Genomic DNA, 17,726 nt, shown 5'->3' with positions numbered 1-17,726 from the left:
TTACACAACCACCTGCCACAGAAAGAAATAAAAATGGAAATGAGACCCAGTCTTCCAAACACCTAAGCTGGTATGTCATTTTAATTGTGTGACTGTAACTATCTGTTCTGCCCAGCTGGAGGACAGTGCTGCTGTCATGCTTGGGAAAGGGGTGTAGCTGCTTAAGGGTCTGATGGGCTTTGTCAGTTCCCAACAAAGCTGCTTCAGTACTGAAAGGGAATGTTTGAGTTTGCAATACGTTAATAAACACGTTGAGTCTGCTCTTGCATGCCCTTTTTCCTGAAGGAGAGGGGGAGGCTGGTCTCAGCCCTTCAGCTTTCCCGATGCCGAGACCGTGAGGGGGGTTTGGGTGGCGCACCCGTGTTCCAAGCAGAGGGACAAAGTAGAAAACGAGCAATGTCGAAAAAAGAGTGGTTTAATATATTTTTGCCTTCTGACAGCAGATGAACAAGCACTATTGTACGTTGTATTTTTCTAGCTCTTTTTTTCCCCACAAACATTTTTAGAAATTTGAAATGCAGTTATTTTTTACGAATGCAGTTTTTTGAACGTGCTTTAAGGCTCGATCTTTGTTTGGCTGCGTGTGTTTGTGTCCGCCGGGCCCGTGCGAGGCCGCGGCCGCCCCCCCCCGCGTTGCCAGGGCAGCGGCTGCGGGCGCCATGAACAAGAAGGGGGTGAAGCTGCTGGTGGACTCGCTGACCCGCTCTGCCAAGCACTGTGAGTCTCCCCCGGGCTGCGGGAGCCGCGCCGCGTTGTTCCCGTGCCCGTCCTCTGTGGCCCTGCTCGCCTCAGGGCAGCCCCTTCCCGGCGCCGCTGTGGGAGCGGGCTGGGGCTGGGGCGGGGGTTACGGGTGTCACGGCCCTGGGTGTCCCTGCGGCTGCCTCGTGTTTTACCAGCTTAACTTACAGCCTGTGTTTACCTGTGTTTGGGCCGGGCAGTTAACAAAAGCGAAGTGGAATGTCTGGTCAGCCTCTTCGACACGCTGGTGGCCAAGGCCAGCAGCCAGTTTGCTGGGGCCGGCTTCGACCGCACGGTGTTCCGGGACACGCTGCACAGCGCCTTCGGCATGACGGATGACGTGGTGCTGGACCGAGGTGAGGGCCCAGCGCTGGGCGCCGTGCCAGGGCTGGGGTGGCGGCTGCCCACCCGCCAGCGTGTCAGTGCCCAACAGCGTCCTCTCGGCCCGGCCGGGACAGCGAAGGAGGAGTAATGCTCGGGGGCTGTTGAGAAAATGAGTTTTCCCTTAGTTCACGGGAGCTCACGCTCTGGTTCGAGGCAGACCACAGGGGCAGTTGTGCTGCCCCGTGGCTGTTCCTGTCGCAGCCGCTCTAGTGCCGTGATAGAGGAGGGCAGCGTCGCTTTCCTCTTTCCTCCGGTGGTTCCCCCGGGAGCTGCGGGCGCTGCGGGGTGGCAGCTCTAGCTCAGGCCGGGAAGTCCCAGGATGGCATTCTGTTACAGCGGATAACTTTGGGAATAGAGGCTTTGTGAACAGCATTGAAGGGCCTGGGCAGATAGTACAAGGAAGCGAGAGTCATAAGCCAAATAACCCCTTGAAAATACAGTGATTTCACAGATGAAAGGGACATGTTTGCAAGGCACAGTGAAAGTTGAAGGAATGATCTCTGATGTAGAGGTGTCTAGAGGAGTATGCAGAGCAGGCATGGGTCTGGCATTCTTTCAGTCTGGGGCTGCCAAGAGCCACCCGTTGGTTCAGCTTTCTCCATGTCTCTAGCCAGGAGAGTTACTTACATGCCATAAAATAAAAAGTTGTTGTAGTTTTATGCAGCAAGTCAAGTGTGTCTTGGAAGCTACCTCACACTACCTTACACGTTCTTAAAAATTATTTTGATGCTTACGTGCAAAGGGGCTGGTTTCAGTTTGCAAAAGCTATCATCTGTCATCTTCTAAGTCAAAAATTCTTGGCTCTGCATGTTCCCTCAGCCAAATTACTAATTAATATTCTAAAATACAAATTATTGTAGATGCTCGTGGATGCTTTGAATTGCAGCTTGGATTTGAATTACTGTATTACAGGCTGTATGAATAATGAAGCTGTGAGATTGAAAGTTGCTTAGGGAGGGGAAAAAAAATTGTTACATGACAGACAGGAGGTTATTTTTCTTTGTATATTTAGATTATTTCGTCCAAAATTTTCCGAGACAAAACCTAGTAAATTAAATCTTAATCTGTATGCAGAACTATCCCTATTTTAAGGGATATCAGTTTATTTGCTTTACATCTGCATGGAAGCATACTTCCTGTAGTTGTTTAAGTCAGGAAGGCAACAGATCAAACAAAATCTTGGCAGGATTCTGGAGTGGAAGATCAGTAAACTGAGGGGCAGAATCCCTTTCATTGTGAAATCTTATAATCAGGAAGGGTAATCTTACCTTGGTGAAAGCAGACAAACATCGTAAGAAGAAAGATAATTTATAGTTTTACTGAATTTAAGAAAACATCCTGTTTTTGTGTTTCCCCATCGTGTAAATTTAAAATGTGTCTAATACACTTCCTAGTGTTCAGCACTTTTGATAAAGGCAACAATGGTTGCATCACTGTGGTGGAATGGGTGGAAGGCTTAGCAGTGTTACTTCGAGGGACACTGGAAGAGAAGATGAAATGTAAGATTGATCTGTATGCTAATATTTAGTACTAATGATTGAATTTATAACAAATAACACGTTGTTTTTGTTGTAATTTAGTAATTACTCTTACAAAGTATTTGGTATTTGAAGTTTTCTTCTGTATAGTTTAATGCAATGAAACTGAGTTCTAAAATGGCTTCTCTGAGACAGAGGTTTTTTGCTGTATTAAACTGCTGTTACTGCAGTCACCACCTTATTTTGTTGTTTACAAAATCTTGCATTTAAACTGAACTTTATTCTACAGTATAGACATTTGACAAAATACATGTTTTTGTATTCACACACAAAATTAGAAAGAAGCAGATGAATCATATGAATCTCTAGTGTGGTTTTGGTTAATTAACAGTTTCAAGCCAAACAAGACCAGTGCCAACATTCATTTACTGGCACAGTGGGGACACAGTAGCAGTTGCATTAGCTCCAGCAGTTCTTCAGCTTGGAAGCATAAATGGAAAAACTGTAAGATGGTAATAAGAACCTCCACAATAATGATGGAGAAAAATAGCAAGAACTCTAGAATTTTAAGCAGCAGGGAAAAAATAGGGCATGTGCAGTGGGTGAAAAAAAAAATTACACAGTAGAGAAAGGAGAATGACAGCATGTTGTTTCCATCATTCCCAGGTTGCAGCATTAACCATCCCTACTGCATGATATAAATTCAGTAATCTGGAAGGTGGTCAGGGGTGTCACACCATTAGGATGTGTGCCCAGGATGTAATTCAGTGTGTCGGTACAACCACAAACAGTAAAATACACATCCCTGCTGTAAGCAGTATAGAGGATAATACTGGTGTGTAGTGATGCAGTGTTGTCTGTCAAGTGTTTGCCAGGAGTGTTTCAGCACATAGATGATACATTTGGCTTAACTGATAATGCTGTACAATGTACAGTTCACACTTTCTGTCTGTTCTAGCAACAGCTTGAATGGTATGTGATTATAGTTTGTAATCAACTTGAAATTTATTTTTATTTCAAAAGACTGTTTTGCTGTTTATGACCTGAATGGTGATGGATACATTTCAAGAGACGAAATGTTTCAAATGCTGAAAAACAGCCTTCTCATACAACCAGCAGATGAAGAGCCTGATGAGGGAGTTAAAGACTTGGTAGATTTAGTACTGAAGAAAATGGCAAGTACTTACTTATTGTGATACTTGAGGGTCTTCCAAACATTCAATAACCAATATTTAAAACTTTCTATGAGGTAACAAAATAAGGTGTCTTATTTACATGAGTCCCAGTCCAGTATTCTCATATGGAACTATTAATTTAGTATGCGAATGTACTACAAACTTTATGTGTAAACTAGCATGTGTATATGTGCATACAGATCTGTGCATGCACAGTGAAAGCAAAAGCCCAATCAGAAGTGGAAAACTCAAAAGTGTAAGCTGCATTTATTCCATCAGTACAGGCATCTGCAGTAGCTTCATTTTTAAGTACATTTGTGTTTTATCAACTGATCGTGAAATGTCTTTATCCAATTTATGTATTCTATTAGAACACTAAACTCAAGATTATTAATGTGAAGCTTGTCTTACAGTGCTTGATTTAGAATATCAGATCAGCCAGGGACTGTCTGTCAGTATTTTAAGCAAATCAAGACACATACGCTCCCCCTTCCATGGTGGTGGTCAAAAATTTTCACTTAAAACCAGGCCTTGCATCCCAACTCCCTTTATTTAAACCCATCTTTTCAAATTTTCAATCCCACCCTTTTTGCCTTAGGTAGAGGCAAGTCACATTAATCTTTTCTGAGCAGAAACTGATGACCCCAAATTTGCAAATCAAACTACAAATAGAATCTGTGTTCTTTAAACACGTGTTAAACAAAACTACAAGCAATAAAATCCTATCCTGAAGCGTTCTCTTCCTTTTGCAGGACTATGACCACGATGGCAAGCTTTCTTTTGCGGACTTTGAAAAAGCAGTCAGAGAGGAAAAGCTTCTCTTAGAAGTCTTTGGGCCATGTTTGCCAGACATAAAGGTACATTAACCTTAAGTTCAAAAAAACTGCACAAGCCAATTCCTTAGACACTTGCACCAATCCTGTGAATGTCTGCAGGGGACATCTTTGGCCAGTGTTGGATTCATCCTCAGTGCCAGTTCTGCTTCCTAAAGGTGGCCCCTCAGCACTCCCACTTCAGGGTTGTTGCAACACAATGCTGCGGATATTAATCTCATCACTAGGAAAATTTCAGTCCTTTACATTGTTATCCCACATCCCAGTCTCTAGCCTTCCTGTTTCCATCCAGTTTGTCTCATTCTGCAGTTGGGCCACCTTGGCCTCCATGCCAGGTTATTCCTACTGCTGAGCAGTTAAAATTTTAATTTCCTCTTCAACTATAACTTTGAATGTTCTGGCTGCTCTGCCAGTGATGACACAAGGAATGGTATGGATTTACCTTTTCTAAGCTAAAAAGCAAGAGAGTCATCACTGCATTTCAGTTCAGTACCTTTTCTGACCAAATAGAATTCCTTTAGTTAACTGAAAATTAACTTCTTTTTTTTTTTTTTTTTTTTTTTTTTTTTTTTTTTTTTTTTTTGTTAACAGAGCAGTATCGCATTTGAACAGAAAGTTTTCCGGGCAACTCCTAAATAGTAACTCCAAGTTGCAACTCCATTACTGAATACTGTTAAAAAGAGGTCTTTGTCTTCACCATTCTTCATGATATAGTAAAAATAGTAATAGTTTCAAGTTACTCCTAAGCTTCAGTATTCCTTTGCTGTTAAAACTATTGAATAAATGAATTTACTTCTGTAACTCTGCCTAAACAGAGTTCTTGCGTGAGTTATAAAATATGTTACAATAGGAGGTACACAGGACAACACTGCAACAATAATACAGTATATTGGTTTCTTCATTCCAAGTAACAAACTCATACAATTTTTAACAGGGAATCACTGGGAAATACAGTATAAAGGAAGTTTTATTTTTTACATAAAAAAATAAATATTTTAAACTATATTTTTTACAAAAGGACTGTTGGAAGATGCTGCCAGCAGTATCTATATTCTTCTTCTTTGCTTTACAAGTGGTTTGGCTGAGCTGCTCTCTGGCTTTTCCACAGATGTTGAAACAGAATCTGCAACCTAAATTAGAGGGGAAAAAAATTAGTAACCTGTAAATATTACTTTTTTAATGCTCATTTTAGAGTGAGGCCACATCTCCAAGATCCGTGTGTTTGGGAGGGATTTATTATTATCATCACAGTTGTATTGCATTTTCCTGGTGATTAGAAGAAAAAAGTAACACCAAAGGCAGCATTATACACAAGAGAGGTCAAACTTAGAAGAATTAGCACTACCATTTTTGTATTTAACTATACAAACTGATTTCAGATAGTCAGTGATAAATTATTACATATGCCATCTCCCTTCTTCCTAACACAGGTGCTTCCAAGCAAGGTTTAATGTACTTTATAAACTCAGGTATTTCAGGAAATGAATGGAAAGCAAAAGGTGCATTTTGACATGTATTTTAGAAATGTATTTAATATAAAAGGCGCTTATTATAAGATACGCACTTTCAAATCAGTCTAGTTAGTCAAGGGAGGTTTTGGTATCTCAATATAAAGGAAGTGTTTTATCAGAAATGTTTGACCTGCTAATTGATTGATATCCTCCATAAAAGGATATATAGCTTAACACATGCTTCTCAGCATGGAATTCTGTACAGCTTTTAATGACATAAGAAATGTTGGAACAAAATTACATTGAACTCTGACTTCATTATTTTCCTTACAGAAACCAGATACAAGTAGCACACTGGAGTCAGCAAAGTTATCAGACTTTCACATGTGGGGGAAAAAAAAAGTGGTTTACTAAAAATCATGCACTGACATTTACACTTTCCCAAGTGCAGTGTAAGAGGTCTGGAGTAGAATTGCCTGTAGTATTCTAGATTGTGGAAAAGTTAAATAGTAAGAGCACTGGCTTTAAGTGGCAGATAAACTGATAGTGAGTAAATGCTGAATAAAGCAATCAGAGAGTCAATATTTTTATGGCTAACAAGCACCTATGTTTGAACTATTAGAACTTTAAGAACCCATACCTCTTTCAGTTTATTTCGAATTAATGTAGCTGAAGTATTCAAAGACTCATCATCCATATCCACTTTAGGTATTTCTGGTAGTTGTGGACCAATAACAACTTCAGTATTGTCCTCACTTGTTCCAATGAGGGAAAACTTGTTACCTTCTTCTCTCTTCCTCTTACGTTCTTGCAGCTGAGTTGTACGAGGCATAAACCTGTCAGCTCCATTGTAAGCTGGAACCATTCTTTGCTGCATTAAGGAAGCTGGTGGAGTATGTCCTCCTGGAGGGACACTTGGAGTTAAAGATGTGTTTTGACCAAAGTATCCAGAAATTTCAGCACAATTGTTATCATAGTGTGGAGATGTTAACAGGCTCTGATTTTGATTCCCAGATGGATATGCTGTGTTGTGGGATACTCCAGGAGAACTTGTAAAGCAGGATGGATCCCAGTTACTGGGTACATGTGATCCCGATGTACTCCATGGACAGTCATGCTCAGAGGTCTTTGAGTCTGTCTTCTTAGGGCCTTCTACTTTCTTTAACACAAAGCCATCTTTAAAAAAACAACAAAGAAGCACCTTCACTATTTCATGTCATTATTAGTTCTAACACCCAAGAACAAAACTATTTTAAATGCAGAAACAATAGCACTGATATTTGATTCCCAGCTACCTGTAATTTTTTTTAAGCTTTTAATACAACAAATTCAACTTTCAAACCAGTTCTCCAGTCTATTGCCTTTGCTGATTTGTAACATTGAAAAAACTGAGATGTTTTGATGTTAAAAATCAGTGGGTTTACTTCCTTTAGAAATCCTCACACAATGAATGATACCCAAGTATGTGAGCACAAGAAAGGAGAAGCTTATACTCAGTAATTTGCTTATTCCTCAGCTTGCCTAGCCTTCAGCACTGCCTGGGAACTTAGTCCGTTCTTAACATGCCCCCTGGAGAAATGCTTTTGAAGGTTCTGATATAGTCATCTTCTTTCTAGAACTGTCCTTTTGGCATGCCTGAGGAGGCTGGAGGAAAGGTGAAAGTGTGATCACAAATTTTCTGCCAGTGCTTTAAATTTCTGGTAACAGGTCATTGAACAAAAAGTGAAGGAAATACTTTATTATTAAAGCTTAAGCATCTCATTATTTAGTCTTAAAACCAAAAAAATGACTTTGAAAAGTACTTAGTTCTCTAAATACTGAGAGATGTCTCCCTGTAAACATACTTCAAATGCATCTGTATTGGGTTTGCATGGCCTGGTTTTTGTAGCAGGGAGGCTACAGGGGTGATATCTGTGAGAAGCTGCCAGAGGCTTCCTCAGTGTCTGGCAGAGCCAATCCCTGGTGGCTTCAAAGATGGATGTGCCACTGGCCAAGGCCAGGCCAATTAGAAATGGTGGTAGTGCCTCCGTGGTAGTAGATTTAGGAAGGAAAATAAATAAAAAGTGGTTCTGCAGTTGTAACAATGGCCAGAGAAGAGCAGAATGAGAACATGAGAGGAACAGCCCTGCAAACACCAAGGATGGTGCAGAAGGAGGGGGAGGAGGTGCTCCAGGGGCTGGAGCTGAGATTCCCCTGCAGGCTGTGGTGCAGACCATGGTGAGGCAGCTGTGCCCCGGCAGACCATGGAGGGCCGTGGGGATGCAGGATCCTCCCACAGCCCATGGAGGAGCCCCATGCCAGAGCAGGTGGGTGCCTGGAGGAGGCTGTGATCCTGTGGGAGGCCCATGGAGAGAGGGCCCTGCTCCCAGGCTGGAGCAGCCTGTCCCTGCAGGACTGCAGCCCATGGAGCAGTGACCCACACCGCAGAGTCTGGGGAGGACTGTTCCCCACGGGATGGGCTCACGCTGCAGCAGGTCACAGGGAGCTGGTGAGATGAGCTCATGCTGGAGAGATTCACAGAGAACTGTCTCTGTGCCACCCCACGGTGCAGCAGGGGAACAACTCCCCTCCCTGAGCAGCAGGAGAAGCCACGGATGATGAACTGACCATAACCCCCATTCCCTGTCCCCTTGCACTGGCGTAGGGGGTGGAAATGGAAGGAGGGAGGGGTGGGGGAAAGGTGTTTGTAAGGGATTATTCTACTTCTCATTATCCTGCTCTGATTTTGTTAGCAATAAATTCACTTTATGTCTCTGAGCTGAGCTTCTTTTCCCCTCAATGGTATTTGATGAGCGATCTCTCTTCTGGTCCTTATCTCAACCCATGAACCATTTGTTAAATTTTCTCTCCTCTTGTCAAGTTTATGGAGGGCACTGAGTGACCAGCTTTGGTGGGTGCCTGGCATCTGGCCAGCATCAACACACTAGAGCACCTTTAAAAGAAGTAGGTAAAAAGTGTTTTCTTCATTGGGCACTTTAGCCAAAACCCCACCCAGCCCTGCAAAACATTAAAATTTTACAGGAAATTTAATCAGGATTCTATACGAAATTTTTTCACAAACCTCTTTGATTTGTTGCTTTTGCTATATACTTTCTTCTGTCCTGCAACTTCTCTCTAGTTTCTTGGACTGTTTCAAATTCTGGAGCATAGCACACGTGCAACAAACTACCAAAGAAACTTCGTTCATCCATTTTTTTCTTGGCCACCCTGAAGGGAATTAAAGTGTATCAACAAAACTGAGGATTTTACTCCAAATCTCTAGAAACTTAACCCACTGCAAGTACAGAAAATGTAAAAGATTACAACAACAAGAGGCAGATATTGCCCTGTCCATTACCTTGCACATTGCAGTTTTTTGAATTTTATAAGATACACTTCAGTAAATTGCTCTGCTGGATATTCATCTAGAGCATGATATTCCTCAATGGCACCATATAGTGCAAATTGTTCAACCAATTCCTTCATAACACCTAATGCAGGAACTCCTTGTATCAGTAAATAGCGAGATTCCAAGTTGATAGTGTAAACCTGAAAAAAAACAAAAACAGAGACTATTCAAAAACATTCCCATTCTTGCTTTATTGCAAAAGGCAGGCATTTTCTCCATGTTTTCTGTTGTTCCTCAAATCCTCTCAGGACGCCGAAAACCCCTATGTACTCTGTTTTGCAGGGCAGTAAGCACATGGATATTTGGGATCTCTTCATTGAGCAAGAGCTGAACTCATGCCTCTCATGCATAGCAAAACACAAATGAGACTTGACTTTTCTGCACAAACTTAGAGTACTACTGCCAGCTGCTGAGTAGAATCTCTTAACTCTGGTCAGCTTCCATGCCAGATGTACTCATAACCAGTTCGTAGGAGGTACTGTCAAAATACAGAAAAAACCACTGTAAAACCAGTCTTCTTCATAGGCAGAGAAGTCAGGCAAGTGAGGAAAACTGCTTTTTCCCACACAGGGATTTAAAAAACAATTACCACAATTCCCTGGGGCAAATCCTGTGCATGCAGAGTTGTCTCTTTGCCATGGTGATCCAACAGCCTACATTTTTAAGACACACAGATAAAATCTGGATGCTGAGAGAAACAAGGTCTTCTAACAACAGGTTAACCAAACCAACCATTCTCTTTTGCTTTGTGTAGTGACTGTCACATAACAGACTCTAAGCAAAGCTTTTTGATGGCTCACTATGTACAATAGACAGCTAAGCAGCTCATTCCTGAGATCAAAGGAAATTTATTCTGAGGGTTTTTTTAAAAAAAAACAACTCAAAACACAAACATTTAGATGGCAGATATTACACATATTTCTCAAAAAATATTCTGGACAAAGTGAGAACTGCTTGGGAGATGAACTCTCAAACTTCCACTATAAAAACAGTCTCCACAGGCAGGTAACCTAAGTTTTCTTGTGGCAGCAGCATACTCCCATCTACATTCTTTTGGGAACAAGGGACTGAAGGAACCTGATGCTTTCACTATGCGATTTTTTTAAAATTTTTTTTTTTTTTTTTTGGCAGGTTTGTCCTTCTACCACCTCTTTCTTGTCCAGGAAAAAGAAATTTAAATAAGGTTTTCCCCACACTTGGGACATCCATACTGTTTTTCCTGCGTGTATCATCCAGTGATCGCTGGATGCCTGTGGTGGCCAGAGCTCTGTGGATGCACAAGGCTCTCTGCCCTCTGCCCACCGTGTACACTTGGAAGAATAAAATAACTTAATAGCTTTGAGACTTCATGGAGTATGGAGGGCTTGAAATTTTACAGGAGGGTGGTGATAGTGAAAGAGGTGTGCCTTATGTGTGCGGGCACAGAGTAACCATTGCTCAGGCACTGGTGAGACTCCACCTCAAACCCTGGAGTCAGTTCAGGGCCTCTCTCTGCAAGACACCGAGGTGCCGGAGCACGTCCGGAGAGGGGCAACAGAGCTGGTGAAGGGGCTGGATCACAGCTCGGATGAGGAGCAGCTCACCGAGCTGGGCGGGGCTCAGCTTGGGAAAAAGGTGGTTCGGGGAGACCTTATCGCTCTCTATACCGCCCTGACAAGAGGCTGGATCAGATGCGGGCTGGACTTCATGATCTTGACTGTGTTTTCCAACGTTAGCGGTTCCTTTCTCACGCCAGCCCTTTAAGGTGCCGCTATAGCTCCTCGTACACTGAGCGCACACAGAGATATCCAAATCTCGCGGTTCTGCTGCAGTAACGAGAAGCTCCTGCCGCGCAGCAGGCGAGGCCCGGGGCCTCCCGCTCTCCCTCGCCCGGAGCCGCGGGACTCCCGCCCCAGCCCGGCCCTCCCCCAGCCCTCTCACCCGACACCGCCCCCCGCCCCGGCACCTTCACGGCGCGCGGCCGCCACCCCTCGCGGTACTTGGCGCGCGATTCGCAGGCTCCCAGCTGCGCGTGGTGCCGGCACGGAGCGCCCGGGCCGCCGCTGCTGCCGGCCGCCATCTTCCCATCGCCCACCGCGCCCCGCCACGCGCAGCCCCCATTGGCTCCCTTCGTGCGGCGGGGAGGAGGAGCCGCGGTCCGCAGGGAAAGAGCCAATCAGGGGCGGGCAGCGAGGAAATGCCGCGCTTGCATTGGCCGGCAGTGGGTTGTGCCACTGCCCCGGGGGGGGGGGGGGGCAGGGAGCACCACCCCCCTCGCCTGCCCCGGGTGGGCGGGTCCGTGACCGGCGGAGCGGGCGCGCAGGGCCCGGGGCCGCGGCCATGTGGGGCTGTGGGGACCCCGGTGGAGCCGCCGCCGCCACCGTCATCCTGAGCGGGACCCGCGACTGCTTCCTGCACCTGTCGCCCGCGCTGGCCTCGCTCCTCCGCCTGCAGCAGGTACCGGGGCGGCGCCGCTCGGGGCTCAGGCGCAGGGACGCCTCGGGCAGGCAGGGAGGATTACGTGAGCGCACCGCCCCCCCCTCCACCCCGTCGCATCCCGTTTCCATGGCGATACAGAGCCCTCCTCCCCTCCCCGCAGCCGGGACCCCTCACAGGGAGACATCAGGGGACCCCTCCTTCCCTCGCCTCCTGCCTGACCCAGTATCGTCATCCATTCCTAATAAAACGCGGGAAGTTTTCTTCCCCGGCGCGGTCTGCCACTGTGGGCATCTGCGTCTCTCTCAGCACTCTTATTTCATACCGATTTTCCCCGTAACGTGCTAGCACTAAGCGACTAATGTGTAAACGCTTAACTCCAGTAGGAGAAGAGGTACCAAATCCATGCAGAATCCTCATTCTTGGTGTACATAAATAAAATGAATGTGTCACTGTAGAAAGGCACCCCCGTCGTGCCGAGCCCTGTGAGGACGCGGGGTCAGGTCAGCTGCAGGGAGCGCTTTACTCTGTAAGTGACATTTCACGTGTGGAAACGGGAGGAGGGGCTGTGCGCCTCTTGTGCCATGAACACAGAGCTAAGAATGCCAGCAGAACAGGGTGGGAAATGGCAGGAATGGGCCGAGAAAGATGCGAGCAAAGCGCGGAGTGCTGGCACAGCTCCTCTGGGCCGAGCAGGCCTCCCTCGGCGTGGGGAGTTTCTCAAGGCCAAAGTGGGCATTTCGCAACAGGAAAACAACGTAGGTGTGTAAAAAAAACCCTGCTCGTTCATCTTTGGGGTAGTAGAAGGAGGTTGGTGAAATTGGAAGAAATGCAGTATTAAATGTGAGCTTCGTTTCAGCTGCAGTTTCTGAGTTTTACAGATCTGCTGGCAAGAGATAGGAGACGAGTGCAATTGCTTTGAAGTCTTGTAGGGTCATTCTGTACATTCTGTTTGTTGTGGTGGACTCCTGCTTTTGCTTGACCCGAGCTGTTAAATGAAAAGATAGAATGTCAGAAAACTTAATAGAAATAGCGTCTTAAATACATCTCCTAAAAAAAAAAAAAGTTAAGAAGGGGATAAATGAAATGAATAGCTGAATCTAATTGCAGAAGACACTAGATAAGTTGTTCATTTTGACATCAGTTACCTGGGCAGTTCTGAAATAGGTCGATTAAATCATTTTGGTCTAAGTTAATGTTAATTATTTTAAATATGTCATGGAAGTACTCTTGGAGACCATGTAAACATTACAATTTTTGTGAAATCAAAGTATATGTTTATTTCTTTTCCTCATTTAGGAAATACAAATATGCAGTTACGCATTTCTGTAAAATATTTTGTGATACCCTATCATGCAGAAGAAAGAAAAAATAATTAATTTTCTTACTTAAAAATAGTCCATAAAAATAGAAAGCTGTTTAAGAATTGAAACCAACACTCACTTCTGTGTTGAGACTTGTGCAAACAAGGTGTAAAATCCCGATAATGTCTTTAATTCCTTTGATCTCTCCAATCAAATATGGTTTAGGTTGTCTAATAGTTATCTTAGCTGGTTTTATATTAATTTATTTCTCTTCTTTGAAACTCATAGGGCCAAGCTGTGAAAGTATCCTGGGGTCATCAGCCAGTATTTTTGAGCTGGATGGAAACCAGGCATCGAGGTCACCAGGGTGAAAATATTGCAGAGATTAACAGACATTTGGCAGAGAAACTTGGCATCACAGATGGAGAACAGGTTTGAAGTGCTACCTTAGTTTTCTATTTAAATAAAGAGTATATTGGAAGATAAGTGAAAAGGTAGTACTTCATGAGTTAGCTATGACCTTGTTTGTATTTATGAGTTTCTTCATAAATGAGTTTCTTCATTTACATCTGCCCATGAGGAAAGTTAACTGTCATGAAATTTCTGGAACATGAAAAGATTTGCTCATTAAACCATTAACAATTGCCTAAACAATGTTAGGATAGGCTTGTGGGTAGATCTTTGCAGGGCTGGAACAACCACCTTCAGTGACATTAGTTTTAAGAAAATACACTTTTAAGCAATTGAAAAATTTGGAATGGGAATTTTTGCTTGGAGTTCTTGTTGTTTTAAAGTAGCTGTTGACTTTCTGCATATTGACTTTCTGCATATTCTTGTTTGTACTTGGGGTTTACTTTCTTGTACTTGGGGTTTAAATTTTCATCCCTTTTTTCACCCCTCCACCGTGTGTCTCTTTCTCTTTGAATATTTGTACTCATCTCTTATGAATATCTATCTGTCAGTCTGTCTGTCTATCTATCTATCTATCTATCTATCTATCTATCTATCTATCTATCTATTTCTTGTACATTCACCTCTTACTCTTGAACACTCTGTTAAACGCCTCATAAACGACTCTTTCATTGAGCAGAAGTTAGAGATCCCCAACAGGCAGATGGAGTTTTCTGACATGGGGGTACTAAAATCTCAAAATCAAAGGATTTTTTTTATATTAGTAGGTAGACATTTAAACAAACAAGAATAGAAAAGTACTGCTTTAGACAGTGTTATTGTGTGATGTATTTGTATTTGCCTATTCTCTTATATGGAAAATTTTGTTCAACGTGGTAGAAGACATAAAAGTGTTACTCAGAGCAGTGTATTACCTTATGTTTTTTACTTTTTAAACATATTTAAACATCTGAAAATTATGTGTCTGCAGAAGTTTCCAATTTAGTAGTTGAGCACCCAGGCTCAACTTTTTTAGTTCTAGCGATTAATAGCCTTCAACAGGAAAACAATTGAAAAAGGAAACCTAAGAAAACCTCACCCAGCTGTTGCCTGGGAATAATCATCTGCACAGTTGAATAACTACATGATTAATTAGGTAATTTCACCATCATTTTGGATTCAGGAGTTACATGTTTGCAGGAGTTACAGGTGTCTGTGTTTCATAATAGTATGATCTTCTATTTGCTGTGCTGGGGGAGAGATAATCCTCTCAATTATTCAAACTAAGGACATAGAGGATTTCAAAATTGATTGTTACTTTTGTAAAAGGTGACCTAACATAATTCTTTGAGAAGATAGGTAACTAGTTTTATCTCAGAAAAAAAGTTAATGATGTTTCTTTGAAAATTAATTGCAAGATGTCGTTTGCAATTTTTTTTTTTTTTTTTTTTTTTTTGTCAAATGAAACCTTTGGCAAAACCTGACTTTAGCAGTCTGTATTTAATGCATTCTGAAAGACCTAAGCCACAACTGATTCTACCATTCCTCCTGATTCATGTGATACTAAAACTTCTGTAGAGGTGGGGCTGCTCCCTATGCAACTATTCATTAAGGAGCTGGGCTTGCTTTTCTGTTGTACTTTTTCCTTATTTTTCATCTGGTTCTAAATTTATGCACAAGTGAATGAATTTTTCAGCTTTCTAAAATCATGAGGATTTAAAAATAAAGATTAAAAAATTGAAAGATGGTTATGTGATCAAGGTATATTAAAAATTGATTGTTTGTTATCACCTGATACAACTCTTGATGCTTTTAATATTTACTGCTCATTGACATCCCCAAGCCTAATGGGATCCATTTCCTATACAATGAGCATTCATCTGCTTATGGATTAATTACCTAGTGTCATTAGGATGGTGTATGTTCCAAGTAGCAAAAACATATAATGAAGGAAATGTCAATTTTCTAGTTGAAATAAAGATGGAGCTTTTATATATTTAAAAACAAAGAATTAAATATTTTGGTGTTACTTTTGCCAGGTGTTCCTTGAACCCTGCTCCCATGTGTCCTCCTGTCAGCAAGTAGAAGTGGAACCACTCACAGCAGATGATTGGGAAATTCTGGTAATAAAACCCCTTCCATTATTCATCTTCTTGTCTTACAGACAACAGAGATTCTGGCTCAAGCAGTTTTTTGCACAATGCCCCATTCTTTTCAGTCTCTAAGAAAATACTAAATGTGGTGGGGTTTAGTTGTATTTTATATTTCAAATGGTGTATTAGAAAGAGACATATAGGGGTTTTTTTTCCAACAAATGCTAAAAATGTTTGCAGTATTTAATTTATGATGGTACCACATTTCCCCAGGAACTGCATGTTCCCTCCCTTGAAAGACATCTCCTTGACCAGATTCGAGTGGTGTTTCCAAGAGCCATCTTCCCTGTCTGGGTTGAGCAGCACACCCACGTTTACATCAGGATCGGTAAGCAGTGCTCAGGGCTCTTGGGGCACCTCCAGTAAGCTGCTTTGCAGGGGTAGGTGCATTCATTGGCATCTTTTGCTCATACTTAGGTACACTTGTGCCAGCAGCCCCATATGGGAGATTAGAGCCGTGCACGGAACTTCTGATATGCCCCAAAACACACGGACCTGAGGAGAATATCACCAGTACACCAGCCACAGAAAGTGACATCTTCCTCAAAAATTTCGTGAAAAATAACATGGAACAAGAAGAAACATTAAAGGATCCTTTTGCCAAACAACCTTACTTAAAGCCTGGAGTCCTTGAACAGAGTAAGGCTGATGCAAATGTGACGTTTGGCTCAAATGTTTTCCCAAATATATGGAATTTCATAGGGAACATTTTCTCTAACACATCTGAGCAGAAACAAAAGGCTGCGTGTGATAATGATGAAATGAGCACCTTCAAAGACAAGCTGCTGAACTTAATTCACATGGATTCCATTTTTAGAGTATGTCAGACCCAGCCTCCCAGTGTCCAGAATGTGTCCACCACTCATGAATTTCTGAAATGCAATGCTGTTCACGTTTTTCCATGGAATATAGAATATATTGATTTGGATCCAAATCCTGTAGTATCTTATGGGAAAATTAATCAGCTGTTTTCCCCAAGACTGCGTCATCAAGAAGCAAAACAAAATCTGCCATTTGAAAAGCAAAATCATTTGACTGGTACACAAGACAAAAATCCTTCCGATTCTAATAGTGGTCAAGCATCCCGTGAGGGATCTGTTGTTCAGATCGTTTGGAATGGATTTGAAGACCTAAAGAGTGTCATAGAGTATGGCCACGATGGGGAAACTCTGCATGTTGGAAGAGTTTGGGTCAGTTTGAGCACACCATATTTTGGGCTTTTTATTTTATAATATTTTCTATTGGATAGTTGTGAACAGGCTACTTAACGTGCAGTTTTGGGCTGTAGACTTCGTGTTACTCTCTTGAGTTTGCTAGAACCAAATACTGTTTGCTAGAGCTGTGCTTTGTACTTATTCTGGACTACATTACTTACCATCATCCTCCAAGATATACAGTGTATTCTGGGTTTCTGCACATTTAGCATTTTTACATCAAATGAGGAAAATGCTTCAACATTTCTGAAGGGAATTTATGCTTTCTTCAAAATCTGTGGGCAGCCATTGTATTAAGGAGAAAGTGAAAATATCTATTTACATACATTCAGTACTGCATGATAAGACTTCATCAGTCAACTCTTTGAAATCTGCCGTGACCTAGGGGTCATCAAACTGTAAAGTAATGGGATGGCATATCCTAGGGCTACATAATGTTTGTGCATCCTTTTATACACTCTTCAAAATACATCTGGAATATTAATGTCAACCAGCTTATATAATTTAAACTGTTCTAGTCTTTGTATGCCATTTTGCCAGGTGGCACAAGTCCAGGTATGGAGATACTGATGTTTCAACTTGTTCTGATAGAACTACTGCCTGATTATGTTCTTTCTTTCCTGGAAGCACATGTGGGATCAACAAAAACAAACAAAATGTGCTTCAAATCACCATTTGACTGTTTTGACATAATACATTTCTCACTATTCACTCACTGTTGTGTTAAGAATGAGAGCAAGTGCCTGCAGTGGTCTTTGTCATGAAATCTTTTGACAGACGTAACAATTTTCTGAATGCCAACA

General features: G+C 42.4%; 3 protein-coding genes across 5 annotated transcripts in view; 2 read left to right on the top strand and 1 right to left on the bottom strand.

Moving 5' to 3' along the window:
* The first annotated feature begins 629 nt into the window (after positions 1-629).
* On the top strand, positions 630-5,379 carry CLXN (calaxin). Its single transcript, XM_083879691.1, has 6 exons — positions 630-717; positions 939-1,094; positions 2,517-2,621; positions 3,624-3,775; positions 4,528-4,632; positions 5,200-5,379. The coding sequence occupies exons 1-6, from the start codon at positions 660-662 to the stop codon at positions 5,245-5,247; spliced, it is 624 nt and encodes a 207-aa protein (XP_083735817.1). The 5' UTR covers positions 630-659; the 3' UTR covers positions 5,248-5,379.
* A 117-nt stretch (positions 5,380-5,496) lies between these two features.
* RBM48 (RNA binding motif protein 48) lies at positions 5,497-11,612 on the bottom strand. Its single transcript, XM_083879657.1, has 5 exons — positions 11,393-11,612; positions 9,397-9,587; positions 9,121-9,266; positions 6,700-7,235; positions 5,497-5,738 (listed from the first exon to the last, which is right to left on the bottom strand). Exons 1-5 carry the CDS (start codon positions 11,504-11,506, stop codon positions 5,655-5,657), a joined length of 1,071 nt encoding a protein of 356 aa, XP_083735783.1. The 5' UTR covers positions 11,507-11,612; the 3' UTR covers positions 5,497-5,654.
* PEX1 (peroxisomal biogenesis factor 1) overlaps positions 9,920-17,726 on the top strand; it is a gene marked incomplete at its 5' end in the record, with an annotated part of 29,821 nt that continues 22,014 nt past the window's right edge. Inside the window, 5 exons of one of the 3 annotated variants that reach the window (XM_083879631.1) lie at positions 9,920-11,191; positions 13,455-13,598; positions 15,596-15,679; positions 15,923-16,037; positions 16,127-16,899. In XM_083879631.1, the coding sequence (XP_083735757.1) occupies positions 13,506-13,598; positions 15,596-15,679; positions 15,923-16,037; positions 16,127-16,899 (1,065 nt within the window). Of the gene's footprint in view, positions 11,192-11,766; positions 11,884-12,531; positions 12,625-13,454; positions 13,599-15,595; positions 15,680-15,922; positions 16,038-16,126; positions 16,900-17,726 lie in introns of those variants that run through there. The other 2 variants (XM_083879629.1, XM_083879630.1) reach the window with 2 other exon arrangements.

The sequence above is a fragment of the Zosterops lateralis genome, assembly GCF_965231275.1.
Source record: "Zosterops lateralis genome assembly, chromosome: 1".
NCBI lineage: Eukaryota > Metazoa > Chordata > Aves > Passeriformes > Zosteropidae > Zosterops > Zosterops lateralis.
Note: the sequence above shows the minus strand (reverse complement) of the source record. Positions and strands in the feature narration are given on the sequence as shown.